The sequence below is a fragment of the Maylandia zebra genome, linkage group LG1 (genome assembly GCF_041146795.1).
Source record: "Maylandia zebra isolate NMK-2024a linkage group LG1, Mzebra_GT3a, whole genome shotgun sequence".
NCBI lineage: Eukaryota > Metazoa > Chordata > Actinopteri > Cichliformes > Cichlidae > Maylandia > Maylandia zebra.
This window is the reverse complement of record NC_135167.1, coordinates 41,803,430-41,818,808: the sequence shown is the minus strand read 5'-3', so window position 1 is coordinate 41,818,808 and position 15,379 is coordinate 41,803,430. Positions and strand designations below refer to the sequence as shown.

At 41.8% G+C, this 15,379-nt stretch overlaps 1 protein-coding gene across 1 annotated transcript in view; it reads left to right on the top strand.

The window, feature by feature from the left end:
• LOC101477636 (membrane-spanning 4-domains subfamily A member 15) overlaps positions 1-12,627 on the top strand; it is a 28,376-nt gene extending 15,749 nt beyond the window's left edge. Inside the window, exons 5-7 of the mRNA XM_024800302.2 lie at positions 6,912-7,013; positions 7,113-7,220; positions 11,933-12,627. Of these exons, the coding sequence (XP_024656070.2) occupies positions 6,912-7,013; positions 7,113-7,220; positions 11,933-11,962 (240 nt within the window). The 3' untranslated portion in view covers positions 11,963-12,627. The remainder of the gene's footprint in view (positions 1-6,911; positions 7,014-7,112; positions 7,221-11,932) is intronic.
• The last annotated feature ends 2,752 nt before the right edge of the window (positions 12,628-15,379 follow it).

Sequence of the window (15,379 nt, the reverse complement as noted above, 5' to 3'; positions counted from 1 at the left end):
GAGCAGTTGTCAGCCACCTCCTGTACATGGATCACATCAAGCTGTATGCCAAGAATGAACGAGACATCGATTCACTGATCCACATTACCAGGCTATACAGCAATGACATTGGAATGTCATTCGGACTGGAGAAGTGTAGCCGGATGGTAACAAAGAGAGGGAAGGTAGTCAGAACTGAGGGGATTGAACTACCAGAAGGCAACATTGCAGACATAGAGGACAGTTACAAGTACTTGGGGATCCCGCAGGCAAATGGGAACCATGAAGAGGCCGCTAGAAAAGCTGCAACCACCAAGTACCTGCAGAGGGTCAGGCAAGTCCTGAGGAGTCAGCTGAATGGTAAGAACAAGATCCGGGCCATCAACACGTACGCCCTGCCCGTGATCAGGTACCCTGCTGGGGTAATAGGCTTGCCAAAGGAGGAGATAGAAGCCACTGACATAAAGACAAGAAAGCTCCTTACCATGCATGGAGGGTTTCACCCCAAGTCCAGCACCCTGAGGCTGTACGCTAAGCGGAAGGAAGGGGGCCGGGGACTGGTGAGTGTCAGCACCACAGTCCAGGATGAGACAAGGAACATCCAAGAATACATTGGGAAGATGGCCCCAACTGACCGAGTGCTCAGTGAATACCTCAGGCAGCAGAAACCCAAGAAAGAGGAGGGAGACGAGGAACCATCATGGAAGGACAGGCCCCTGCACGGTATGTACCACCGGCAGATAGAGGAGGTGGCTGATATCCAGAAATCCTACCAGTGGCTGGACAAAGCTGGACTGAAAGACAGCACAGAGGCACTAATCATGGCAGCACAAGAACAAGCTCTGAGCACAAGATCCATAGAGGCTGGGGTCTATCACACCAGGCAAGACCCCAGGTGCAGGCTGTGTAAAGATGCCCCAGAGACAATCCAGCACATAACAGCAGGGTGCAAGATGCTAGCAGGCAAGGCATACATGGAACGCCATAACCAAGTGGCCGGCATAGTGTACAGGAACATCTGTGCCGAGTATAACCTGGAAGTCCCGAGGTCAAAATGGGAGATGCCCCCAAGGGTGGTGGAGAATGACCGAGCTAAGATCCTGTGGGACTTCCAGATACAGACGGACAAAATGGTGGTGGCTAACCAACCGGACATAGTGGTGGTAGACAAACAGAAGAAGACGGCCGTAGTGATCGATGTAGCGGTTCCCAATGACAGCAATATCAGGAAGAAGGAACACGAGAAGCTGGAGAAATACCAAGGGCTCAGAGAAGAGCTCGAGAGGATGTGGAGGGTGAAGGTAACGGTGGTCCCCGTGGTAATCGGAGCACTAGGTGCGGTGACTCCCAAGCTAGGCGAGTGGCTCCAGCAGATCCCGGGAACAACATCGGAGATCTCTGTCCAGAAGAGCGCAGTCCTGGGAACAGCTAAGATACTGCGCAGGACCCTCAAGCTCCCAGGCCTCTGGTAGAGGACCCGAGCTTGAAGGATAAACCGCCCGCAGGGGCGTGCTGGGTGTTATATATATATATAACACCAAAAATGTGCATAATTACAATAAAAATCTCTCATGGAAGATTTTTTTTTTTTGGTCGGCATCTGTCTATATATATATATATATATATATATATATATATATATATATATATTCATATTAATGTACAGAATTCACCTGCTTGCTGCTACTACTGCACATTCACCCAATGTATATAAAGATATAAAGCCAGGTATGAAAATCCAACCAAAATATTTGTATAAAATTGCACAAAAAAATAGATGGTTAATCCTCCTCTTCTGTTTCACAAAATACACAATTACCAGTTTCTATTTTGAATCTATCACCAAGGAGTCTATTTGTCGGGTAAATTTTATTCAAAATTTTAAATTGGACTTCTTTCCCTTTAGGAGGGATAGGGAAGGTTAACTGAATACCATATATATATATATATATATATATATATATATATATATATATATATTAGGGGTGCAACGATATTCGTATCGATATTGAACCGTTCGATACAGTGCTTTCGGTTCGGTACGCATATGTATCGAACAATACAACATTTGTAATTTATTTTATCAATTTTCCTTCTGACGATGCTGTCTGTGTTGAGCGCTCAGTGAATCTGTGTTCGACTACTCCGCCTAGGCTGCACTGTCAAGCGCAGATCCACTGAGCGCTCAACACAGACAGCATAGTCAGAAGGAAGAGCGCAGGGCAAGCTAGCGAGACAGAAGTTAAGCTCTCCTTGCAACAAGCAAATTGAACCTCATTCAGATCTGGCGTTTGGAATTATTTTGGTTTTCATGTGACGTATGACCCTGAAGGTAAGCGAGTCATGGACTAAAGTAAAACAGTATGTTGGATGTGCCATGCAATGCTCAATTACATTGGTGTGAACTAGTGTGTTAGCGCAGTTAGCTTGTTAACGTGTTGGCCGTCTAGCCCCATGCACGGGGCGATCGGCGGTAGCTCGTTAACGGAGATTTGCCGTGTTGTGGCGTTAAGGTCATTTCAACGAGATTAACCTGAAAGCACTAGCGGGAACACAACGAATATGACTGCACATTTACGCCGACATCATCCTAGTGCAAAGACAAAAACAACAAGCATGCTACTAACTTTAGCCGAGTCATTTAGACAGCTGTTAGCACATGATTCTCCTTATGCTGCTGAGAATATAGCCCAGAAGAAGCGGATAGTATAGCTTTTATTTTGGAAAGAGCCATTTCTCTGTAATAAACTCTCTTTTCCAAAGATGAGTGATTCCTCAATCAGATACAGGGCTCGCAATATCGCTAGCCCGACGTCCCGGAGCTAGCGATTTTTTCAGTCAGGCTACCAAAATCTATCTCTTCCCTGCCCGTCGGGCTATTGTACGAAAAATATATGTCAATGCTTTTGCATTCTTTCAGAAATGTAGCTGGGTAATTATGTCATTGGCATCAGTGAGCCACTGTCAATATGTGACATATTGAAGTCGCGTTTGAATTTGCACTTGTTTTTTTGCTTTCACTTTGCAATCGTGCGAACTGTGTATAGAGAGCGACAGCACTGATCTGTGAGTGATGATAATTTGTGCACCAATTCCTCTGACATCGTCTTATTAATCGTTAGCTTACTATGCAAACATGACAAGTGAAATCTCCCGCAGCTTAAACATGTGAGAGGTTGATCGCGCAGAGAATCGCTGAGCTTATGTGAGTGTGTGTGTAAAAGCAGCAGGATATATATTTCAGTTCTGCTGAGCCAAATAAGACAGGTCAGAGTGAAGAAGTGACAGCCAAAGAAAAGCTTACCACAAAACGGAGAAGTTATGACAAATCAGACTATAAGGCAAAAAGAAAGTGCAGCTTTATGGTTTCATGGACAAAAGAATTTCTGTGGCTGCAATATGATGAGCTAAATAACCAGGGCTGCACATAAGTGGTCCGCAGGTGCGCATTCGCTGTCAAAATAAAAAACACGCACAAGGGTTAGGGTTAAATTTAAAAACTGTACTTTTGAGTTAAAATATATATTTATAATTTTAATAAATGACAAATTAAAAAGGCATGAACATTTTTTTGTATCGAAAAAATATCGAACCGTGACACCAAAGTATCGAATCGAACCGAACCGTGAATTTTGTGTATCGTTGCACCCCTAGTATACATATATATATATATATATATACAGTATGTACATTGGGTGAATGTGCAGTAGTAGCAGCAAGCAGGTGAATTCTGTACATTAATATGAATAGACAGCTGACTATTTTACAGGATAGACAATATAAACATATTTAAAATTAAAGGAATTGAAATGTACATTGTGCCTTGGTTTAGTGTCTGGAAGAGTCCTGTCTCAGTCAATTATAGATGATGTGAGAGGGCGGGTGTGTGTGTTTAGGGCACGGATGGCTTGGGGATAGAAGCTCCTCTTGAGTCTCTCTGTCCTTGCCCGGAAGATGCGGAACCTTCTACCAGATTGCAGAAGTTGGAACAGTTTGTTGCCTGGATGGGACGGGTCCTTCAGTATTGGGACCCACACCCAGTTTCACACCTTGGCTCAGGCGATTAGAGGATCATCAGGGGTCCTTTTGTCCCTCTGTGGGGGGAAACTCCCACTAGGTTTATATCTGGGACTCTCCACCATTTGACCTTAGAACTGAAGAAGCTTCTCGGATGAGAGGTGAAACGTCTTCAAGTAACTTAAAGAAGTCCAGACGCTTTTCTTTGCAAGCTCCTTTGACTATTTCAGATAATGTTGACAAATGTAAGACAATCTTAAATAAGTGGTTACAAAGAGACATCACAATTTTTGTAAGAATATTATTAACCAAAATGGACAGTTTATCTAGATTTATATATCCAGCTTACTCTTTATCAATATCAAATAAAGTTATTAAAACAATTAATAGCTTGAATTTTAATTTTATTTGGAGGAATAAGTGCCATTATATATCTAAAGATGATTTGGTTAAACCATACATTGAAGGCGGTGGAAACGCAATTGATTTTGATATAATGAATGGTGTTTTGAAACTTAAATGGTTAAAATCCTTCCTAAATAATCCACACTCCATTTGGTTTTTTATACCAAGTAAGGTCTTTAACACACTGGGGGGTATCGACTTTCTCCTAAAGTGTGACTTTGAAATTACTAAGCTACCTGCTAAACTCTCTGAATTCCATAAACAGATCCTTCTTTGTTGGAAAATGTTATTTAAACATAATTTCACTCCACATAATAGCCCAATTTGGAACAATAGATATATACTGATGAACAGAAAATCTATTTTTATTCAAGATTGGTTATCAAAAGGTGTTTGAGCAATTGTCCATTTTGTAGATGAGGAAGGACATGTTCTAGGACATCAAGATTTTTGCCAAAAGTTTAATATCCAATGTTCTAAAAGTAAATTTAATCGGGTTATAAAATCCATTCCATTGTCACTTAAAAACATAGTTGTAAATGATATAATATATTCTGACATCTCACCCAAGTTAAGGCAATTATATATAGATGGTATTCAGTTAACCTTCCCTATCCCTCCTAAAGGGAAAGAAGTCCAATTTAAGATTTTGAATAAAATTTACCCGACAAATAGACTCCTTGGTGATAGATTCAAAATAGAAACTGGTAATTATGTATTTTGTGAAACAGAAGAGGAGGATTAACCATCTATTTTTTTGTGCAATTTTATACAAATATTTTGGTTGGATTTTCATACCTGGCTTTATTCCAGTGGGAGTCAAATTACCCCATTTACCTTAAATATGATAATGTTTGGAGTGTTTTTGAAAGAAAAGAAAGCTAATTATGGTGTTAATGTGTTATTAGTCTTGTGCAAGCAATTTATACATAAATGTCATTTTTTTAACACCAAACCAACACGAGCTTACTGGAAAAACGACTTAAACCTGTTGGTTAAATCTTAAGATAAGATAAGATAACCTTTATTAGTCCCACGTGGGAAATTTGTTTTGTCACTGCAGGAAGTGGATAGTGCAAAAGTTATATAGCAAAAATTAGAATACAATAAGAATAAAATACTGTACACAGTAGAATAAATAGAATAAAATATACAATAGGATAAAAATAAAATACAAATGCTATTTGTATTCTGCACTGACTTTAGTTAAAAACAAAAAGTCTGTTTTTTTTGTTTCCTTTTTGGAAGATTTTGAGTTAATAATCTGTTAAGTTTTATGACCCCATTTTTATATCTTCTTTTTCCTATGTATGAAAGTTGCTAATATGTAAGGAATGTCTATTCTCTGAATGTGTAATATCTGGTGCATTTTGTTTGTATGTTGATTTTGCTAATAAAAAAAAAGAAGAACATTTAGAGCAGCTGTGTCTGCCAATCAAACGAGTACAGAAAACTTGCATGACAGTCAGGTCTCAGACAGAAGTGCTGCCATCCCATCGCTGACGCTCACATCACCTACTACCAACAGTAAAAAAGTGTAATGTGTAGGTTTACGGCGCATTTAGCAGAAAGTGCTCTTTAGTCCGGTTCCTTCAAGCAAAAATAGTCTGAAAAGTGTGGCGACTGGTTTAACATTAATGTGGAAACTTTTGAAGCGATGACGTTCTCTCCTGTTATAAATGATCATCATTATTATGATTCATGTCCTTTTTATTGAGAGTTTTATTCTGTGTCTAGATTTACTGCGATTGACTGTGGTCTCTAATTGTTCCTGTTTATCATTAGAGGCTATCAGTATTTCTTGCTACAATAATTAAGCCCTTTTCCATTAGTACCTGCTCGGGTTGGCGTGGCATGGCTTGACGTGGTTTTTAGGGTTTTCCATTAGGTCACAGATGTCGAACTCCAGGCCTTGAGGGTAGGTGTCGTGCAGGTTTTAGATGTGTCCTTGGTAATTTAGCCATTTAAATTGCTAAATTACCTCCTCAACATGTCTTGAAATTCTCCAGAAGCCTGGTAATGAACTAATCATTTGATTCAGGCATGTTGACCCAGGGTGTTATCTAAAACCTGCAGGACACCGGCCCTCAAGGCCTGGAGTTCAACACCCCTGCATTAGGTGGTGGTTCCTGATAGCAGGTACTTTTTTAGTACCTACTTGGATCAAGGTTATCTGAAAATGTGCTACCGGTTGGCTTGTCAGTGGCACCACTCCATGAGTCATGAGAGCGTCTCCTTTGTGAAAATCGAAGCTGCCATTTTTAAAATGGCAAAGAGGGAAACGACTGCACAGAAACAACGCTGCGGTCCCCGAGTCCGACAAAAAGCCACAGACCGAGCAATAAGTAGAAAATGGCGTTCATGCTGCATATAAATGACATCACAGGACATTCAGCCGTGTTGCTGTAATTGTCCCACGCACATGAGGTGGTACTCAAGTCGCCTCAGCCTGATCTGAGTAGGTTCTAATGGAAAGGGCTAAAAGCACAGGGGTGTTTTTATCCTCCCAGGTCCAGAGAGCTGTTCTGGTTGTTTTCTGTCTCCTGGAGTTTATCGTTTCCATCTGTATCGCTGCCTTTGGCTGCTACGCTTTGTGTCCCTCCACTGATCAGGTGAGTCCACCTGTGTCCACCTGAATCAGCTCAGTCTTTTCACATTCTTCATGTTTCCAATTCAAACCTTAACAGCTGTGTCTTTTGGGTTGTTTTTAGCCAATCATCTTTATCAACAAATCGCTCGAAGCTGCTTCAGAGGTCCCATGTACATACGAATCCCCACCTGTGTCAGAAGCCCCACCCCCTTCAGAGATCAGCTATGAGGTGTGTTGTTGAGGTGGGAAGCTGGGGCCTGTACTAAGATGTTTCCTCATCTGGCTTCACTTATCCTAACACAGGAAGTGGTCATCAACTAAGTAAATCAACCAAAGTTTATTGAGCATAATTACATGCAAAGGGCAGAGTTTGCGACATGTGACCAGCCTGAAAGATGGACAGGTGTGCTGACACAGAGCGGCTGATTTTACACAAATGTGTAATATCATAAAAACATGAAGCTTGAACACAGACTGCAGACAGCAGAGTGTGCGAGAGCTTTAAGAGCTGCTGTTTAATAAAGTTTATTTGAAGGAGAGACAGATATGGGTGAACAGACTCCGCATGTGACTCAGAGTCAGGATGACCTGATGGTGTGTGTGTGTGATCTCACCACCTACTGACCAATCAGTTCACCAGAAAATGGTGTCATCACTCCTGGAGGATCCATCAAAGCTGTGTGTGCAGACAGTGATAAGCAATAATAGTGTGTACTTGTGTAGGACTGAGTACTGCAGAAACTCAGAATAAGTGACAGTCATATACAGACTGTGCAAGATTAAAAAAATCAAAATAAAATAATAATAACATCAATAAGCAGCAGTGTCCAACTGTAACGACAAACTTCAAATTAACATAAAAATCTCAAAGTTAAATCTCAAACTCTCTATGTCTGTCACACTCAAATGTTTCGGATCAAACAAATTTAAATATTAGACAAAGATAACAAAGGTAAACGCAAAATACAGGAAAAACTCCCAAACCTACAAGGCCCTGTGTGAAAGAGTGATTGCCCCCTAAACCTAATAACGGGTTGGGCCATCCTTAGCAGCAACAACTGCAATCGAGCATTCGTATTACTTCATTGAGTGTATCACAGCTGTGGAGGAATTCTGGCCCACTCGTCTTTGCAGAATTGTTGTAATTCAGCCACACTGGATGATTTTCAAGCATGAACGACCTTTTTAAGGTCACGCAGCATCTCAATCAGAGTCGGGTCAAGAGTTTGACCAGCTCACTGTAAAGTCTTCATTTTGTTTTTCTGAAGCCGTTCAAAGGTGGACTTGCTGCTTTGTTTTGATCGTTGTCCTCTTGCTGAAACCAAGTGCGTTTCAGCTTCACCCAGTCTCTTTCTTATGGTGGAGTCATGAACTCTGACCTTAACTGAGGCAAGTGAGGCCTGCAGTTCTTTGGTTGTTGTTCTGGGGTCTTTGGATGAGTCATGGCTGCGCTCTTGGGGTAATTTTGGTCAGTCACTCCTGGGAAGGTTCACTACTGTTCTATGTTTTTTGTGGATAATGGCTCTCACTGTGGTTTACTCGAGTCCCAGAGCCTTTAAAACCTTTTCCAGACTAACTGATCTCAATAATTTTGTTTCTGTTTTGTTCGTAATTTACTTCGATCATGCCATGATGTCTGTCTTTTGAAGATCTTTTGGTCTGCTCCACTTTGTCAGTCAGGTCCTATTTAAGTGCTTTCAATGATTTCATGTTGCAGTAATGAGGCCTGGGTATGGCTAGAGAAACTGAACTTCCAAAGGTGTGATCAGTTTTTCACACAGGGCCATGTAGGTTTGGATTGTTTCCTCTGCATTTTGTGTTTACTTGTGTTATCTTTGTCTAATGTTTACATTCGTTAGATGATCTAAAACATTTAATGTGACAAAGATAGAAAAAGTAGAAAAATCAGGAAAGTGGGCAAACACTTTTTCACACCACTATATTAACATTTACAAAAAATAAATACATAAAATAAAAAACTTTAAGACCACTTGAATAATACAAAAAAAAAATAATCATATTTTCCATGGATGGATCTGAACACGGTTCCAAGTAGAGCTTCAACATGCAACAAGAAGAAATTGGAGTGAGACAAAACATTTTTTTGAGCATGCAGTTTATTGAAAACAACGCTTAAACTGAAACAAGCTGTTTTACAGCTGACCAAAAGTTTAGGACCACATGCCTTTAAAAGGACAAACCTGTGCAGAAACGTGGATTCATTGTCATTTTCTGTCAGGTAGTCACACTGTCATGACGTCCTGATGGCAAAAAAGCTTTTTTGAGCGTGGTCAGATTGTTGAACTGCATAAGCAGGGTCTCTCACAGCGTGTCATCGCTGCCGAGGTGGGACGCAGTAAGACAGTCATTGCAAATTTCTTAAATGGTCCTGAGGGTTATGGAACAAAAAGGCCAAGTGGAAGACCCAAAAAATGTCCCCGGCACTGAGCCTGAACACTGGACACTCCTCGACCCAAATTAAGGCCGTTACTGGTGCCGACTGCAGCCCATAACCCTCAAACGGCATCTGAGACTGAAAGGCTTCAAAAACAAACACACGTCTTCAAAGGCCTCGTCTCCTTGAACGCCACAGAACTGACTGTTTGGACTTTGCTACAGAGCACCAAACATGGGACACTGAAAGGTGGAAGAAAGTTTTATTCTCTGATGAGAACAAATGTAACCTTGATGGTCCTGATGGTTTCCAGCGCTACGAGCATGACAAGGAGATCCCACCTGAAATGTTTTCTACACACCACAGTGGAGGGGACACCACAATGGTCTGGGGTGCTTTTTCCTTCAGTGGATTTTTCAAGTGGTCTTAAATCTCTCTCTCTCTCTCTCTCTCTCTCTCTCTCTCTCTCTCTCTGTCTCGCTATTTGTGATTGGTCAGATGCTGCCAGCCCGGCCCCTCTCACACAAGCCTTCTGCAGGTTAGACCCTGGCATTCAATTCAATTCAATTCAATTTTATTTATATAGCACCAAATCACAACAACAGTGGCCTCAAGGCGCTTTATATTGTACAGTAGACCCTACAAAAATAGATACAGAGAAAAACCCAACAATCATATGACCCCTATGAGCAGCACTTTGGTGACAGTGGGAAGGAAAAACTCCCTTTTAACAGGAAGAAACCTCCGGCAGAACCAGGCTCAGGGAGGGGCGGGGCCATCTGCTGTGATTGGTTGGGGTGAGAGAAGGAAGACAGGATAAAGACATGCTGTGGAAGAGAGACAGAGATTAATAACAGATATGATTCAATGCAGAGAGGTCTGTTAATACATAGTGAGTGAGAAAGGTGACTGGAAAGGAAAAACTCAATGCATCATGGGAATCCCCGGCAGCCTACGTCTATTGCAGCATAACTAAGGGAGGATTCAGGGTCACCTGGTCCAGCCCTAACTATATGCTTTAGCAAAAAGGAAAGTTTGAAGCCTAATCTTGAAAGTAGAGATAGTGTCTGTCTCCTGAATCCAAACTGGAAGCTGGTTCCACAGAAGAGGGGCCTGAAAACTGAAGGCTCTGCCTCCCATTCTACTTTTAAATACTCTAGGAACAACAAGTAGGCCTGCAGAGCGAGAGCGAAGTGCTCTAATAGGGTGATATGGTACTACAAGGTCATTAGGATAAGATGTTTGTTGATTTTGGTGATTTGACCTCTCATCTGAAAAGTTCAATCACTAATCTTGGTGTTAAACTTGATTCTGCGCTTACTTTTGAAGGTCATGTAAGTGGGGTGGTAAAATCAGCTTTTTATCACCTCAGACGCCTGTCGAAGGTCAAGCCTTTCCTTTCCAAACCCAATTTGGAAACTCTTATTCATGCTTTTATCACCTCACGTCTGGACTATTGTAATTCCCTTTTAATAGGGGTCGGGTCGGGCACCTTGTCACGCCTGCAGTTAGTGCAAAATGCGGCGGCGCGATTTTTAACCGGTAGTAGGAAATTCGATCACATCACTCCAGTTCTGGCTTCCTGGCATTGGCTTCCCATTGCATTTAGGGTTCGTTTTAAAGTCCTTTTATTGGTTTTTAAATCTTTAAATGGTCTGGCTCCTGTCTATTTATCTGATTTGCTGAAGCCACATGTTCCTCCTCGCTCGCTCCGTTCAGCTGAGCAGCTGCTGCTGTCGGTCCCTAAGTCACGGGGGAGAGGAGACCGTGCCTTTTCAATTGCGGCTCCGATGCTCTGGAATAACCTTCCTCTCCAAATTAGACAAGCGTCATCAGTGCAGGTCTTTAAGTCCAGATTGAAAACCTATTTTTATTCCCTGGCTTTTAACTGTAGGAAACTGACACCTTCTTATTTATTTTATTGTATGTAATGATTTTATGGTATTTTTAATTTGGTTGTTGTTTTGATCTGTGTTGTTCAGCACTTTGGTCTGCCTGGTGTGTTCTTAAAGTGCTATACAAATAAACGATGATGATGATGATGATGATGATGATGATGATGATAAGATGATGATGATGATGATGATAAGATGGGGCCTGATTATTTAAGACCTTGTATGTGAGGAGCAGGATTTTGAATTCTGGATTTAACAGGAAGCCAAAACAGGAGAAATCTGCTCTCTCTTTCTAGTCCCTGTCAGGACTCTTGCTGCAGCATTTTGGATCAGCTGAAGGCTTTTCAGGGAGTTCTTAGGACTTCCTGATAATAATGAATTACAGTCGTCCAGCCTGGAAATAATAAATGCATGAACTAGTTTTTCAGCGTCACTCTGAGACAGGATATTTCTAACTTTAGAGATGTTGCACAAATGGAAGAAAGCAGTCTCACATATTTGTTTAATATGTGCGTTGAAGGACATGTCCTGGTCAAAACTTAGCTTCATGTGACTTAGTATAAGTGAATCCTGGTCATGGACAGATACCAGGTTACAGGTGTGTTGGACTTGTTGCAGAGCAGGGCTCACGTATCGTGTTGATGTTTGCAGGATGTGAAGTACGACACCAACATCGTCTGACTGCTGCGGACCGAACTCCATGCTGTCCTGAATCTTCAGCTTCTTTTTAACTGCTTAATGGAATCTTTAAGAATCAGTTCCACCTGTTCAGGTCATGATCCTGGGTCTTTTGACCCAGCGTTTAAAGTTTTAACTTATTTTGATGTTTATAGTTTATGTTTAAGTCCTTTAGGAATTCCAAGTTCATTTCTACTTTGCCTAAGTTGCCGTTATAGTTAATTGTTTTTTCGATTTCCCTTGTGTCCTTTACCCCTGTGTTTATGTTCGCCCTTTATGTGTTTCATGCCTGCGCGTCTTATGGTGTCAGGTTCGTGTCGTCATGTCTGCGTTCCATGCTGTTTCCCTTCCTAATTGCAGTGTGTCTAGTTTTGCTTCCCCTTGTCACCTCTGGTCTGATTTGTCCCACCTGTTCCCCATCCTCACACATCTTTCTGTGTACTTAAGTCCTCCTTTGTTCAGTGTCAGGTTGTCTGTTGTCTTTTGCGTCATGTCTCCCTGTTTCAGGTATCTTTGTATCCACGACAAGTTTCATGTTTATGCTTTTTCATGTGTATTTTTAGCTTCCCCAGTTTACGTTATTGTTTATTCTCATCTTAGTTTGCCTTATGCATTACTTTGTATTTCTCCATCAGTCATATTAAACTGCTCACTTTTTGTTAATTCAAGTTTGGTCCCACGTTCCTTTGTGTCTGGTTCCACTGTTCACTATACATACAGTCTGCTTCTGCATACTGTGACAGTTCAGGTCCTTTACAGATGACCAGTCAGCACACAGTACAAAACCACAGCAGTTAATATAGCTTAGTCTGATTAATTTGTAATTTTATTGTAGTGAATAAAATGTTTAGTTTTTATTGTGTTGTACTACAATATAATACTTAATTAACAATTTAATGCTAATATCGCTAATGTATAAGTGTAAAGACGTGAGTTGCAGATTGTTAACGCCACCCTGACTGTTGCTGAACCTGTTGGCTCCTCAGAGAATCACTGAAAGGCCCATTCAGTCCTCCCAGTTTAGGGTTAGGGTTAATTTACCTGCCACTCTGACAATAAAACAACTCTGAAGACTTTATTTACAAAATGTAAATAAAGGAGCTGGTTACAGATCAGAGTTATACTGATCTGTGAACAGTGATGGGAATAACAGCGTTACAAGTAACGGCGTTACTTTTTTCAGTGATGAGTAATCTAACTAATTACTATTCCTATCGCTACAACACCGTTACAGTTACTAACAAGAAAATGCGGCGCAGTCCGTTACTATTTGTCAACAAACAGATGGTTGAAGCTGTGTTCAGCTTACCGCATCTTATATCAGCTGCACGGAAGTAGCTGTAAGTAATCTGGACGCTACAGCTTTAAGCAGCTGCGCGCTCCTGCGGACGGTAATCACTTTCTGCCCGACGACCACTTTCTGGCACAACACCTGGAGCTCAGGGGGCAAAACAATCACATGAGTGCTGCTGTTTGACTGAGGAAGAATAAAGTAGTCGTGGTAAGACAATCACATGACCACTTAAAGACAAAGCAACAAGGTGACATATACCATTTTTTAAATTGCATTGATAGGTCACGTAAAACCAGAGTCAGGATAAACAATATATACGCGTGTTTTTCCCTCAATAGTTTCATGTTTACTCTCTAAGGACAGCGCAGCGAGCGCCAGAGATGGGCAGTAACGCGTTACTTGTAACGCGTTACTGTAATCCGATTACTTTTTTCGAGTAACGAGTAAAGTAAGGGATTACTATTGCAAAAACGGTAATTAGATTACCGTTACTTTCCCGTAGGAGCGCTGCGTTACTGCGTTACTAAAACCGTGATTTTTTTTGCGAGAATGTCTCATGACAGTGACGTAAGCGAGTGCGACGTTTGTGACAACAGCTGTGTGCAGATCAACAATGGATCATATATCGAGTGCTAAAATACTGCTCATAGACCCAATGGGGAAAGAAGGTTTTTATGACAGGAAACTTCTGCGCAACTGGAGGTATGTATGATACTGAGGTATTATTCTTAGATAAAACATTTCTTGTTTCATTATAAATTGCTTTTTCAACTAGGAATTTTCTGAGGATGAGAGGGCATGAAGACACCATGGAGGTTACAGACTGCAACACAACAAGCAACAGGATTCCAGCAGTTGCGGAGTTTATTATTCAAATGAGTCCATTTATTGTTAACTATAATTAAGATTTTACATTATAATTATGATAAATCTCACCGTTTGCAGAAAACTACCTTGCTTTTTGAGAGGTCAGTGAGGTGTTAACCACTACGGAAGTAGTTGTGCTGGAGCGAATGCAGATAGCTTGCACCCTCGTTGAACATCGAGTCCAGTAACGTCCCTATCACGTTAGAGTGTGTAATTCCAATTTAAATAGTGTTTTTCAAACAGCACAGTACAAATAGTATTTTGTAAACACTTTCTGATAAGACCTTTCTTAAATTCTAATTAAAAAGATTCAGGAGACTAATTTGCCATGAAGTATTTTCGGAAAAAATGTGCTACTATTTTTTTTTATTATTCGAGAAATGATGTTTGAATAACAGCAAATGGCCATGAATGTCACGGTCCGGGGCAGCGGCCGTGTGAAGAGTGGAAAGGAGGACTCAAATGCAGCACTTACTCAGATGTGAAGGCGATTTATTGACAATATCAAACATAAAGTGGAGATGGCAAAACAGAACTAAGGATGAACTAAACTGGGTGAAACTACACAAAGGAGTGGCAAACCTGAACATGAAGGGAGAACAGCAGGGAGAGCACGCAGGGGATTCACCGGGTATGAACACAGACGACGCGACGAGGAGCAGAGGAAAACACACACTATAAGTACACAAAGAGACACTGGGAAATCACACACAGGTGGGGGAAACAGCTGGACCTGATTAACCTGACGAGACAGGGGAACACTAACACCAGGGACCAACAGAGGGAGCACAAACCCAGAACCCAGTGTCTAAAATCCCAAACACAAACCATCCCAAAACAGCCATGAATAATAATGAAAGTAATAACAATAAAGAACATAAACATAAAGTCAGTGAGTCATGGTCGCAGGACCATGACAGTACCCCCCCCTCAAGGGCCGGCCCCCGACAGCCACAGAAACACACCACCAGATCCGGGCGGGCGGCAGGGGGCCCAGGACGGAGGGACCGGGCCAAGACCAAAGACGGAGGCCCCAGAGTCCCAAACAAATGTACACAAAAAAAAACTCACAGGGGAGCAGAGTCCAAAACACAGTTCAGGTGGCCGGCCAGGGGCCCGATAACACAGGAGGCCAGGATGGGACAGTTCAGGAGGCCGGCCACGAAGAAGGCCGTGGAGGCGCACAAAAGGTTCAGGAGGCCGGCCGTGCGGAAGGCAACGGCGGCCACTCAGGCGAAGAGGGTCCGGGGGCCGGCCGT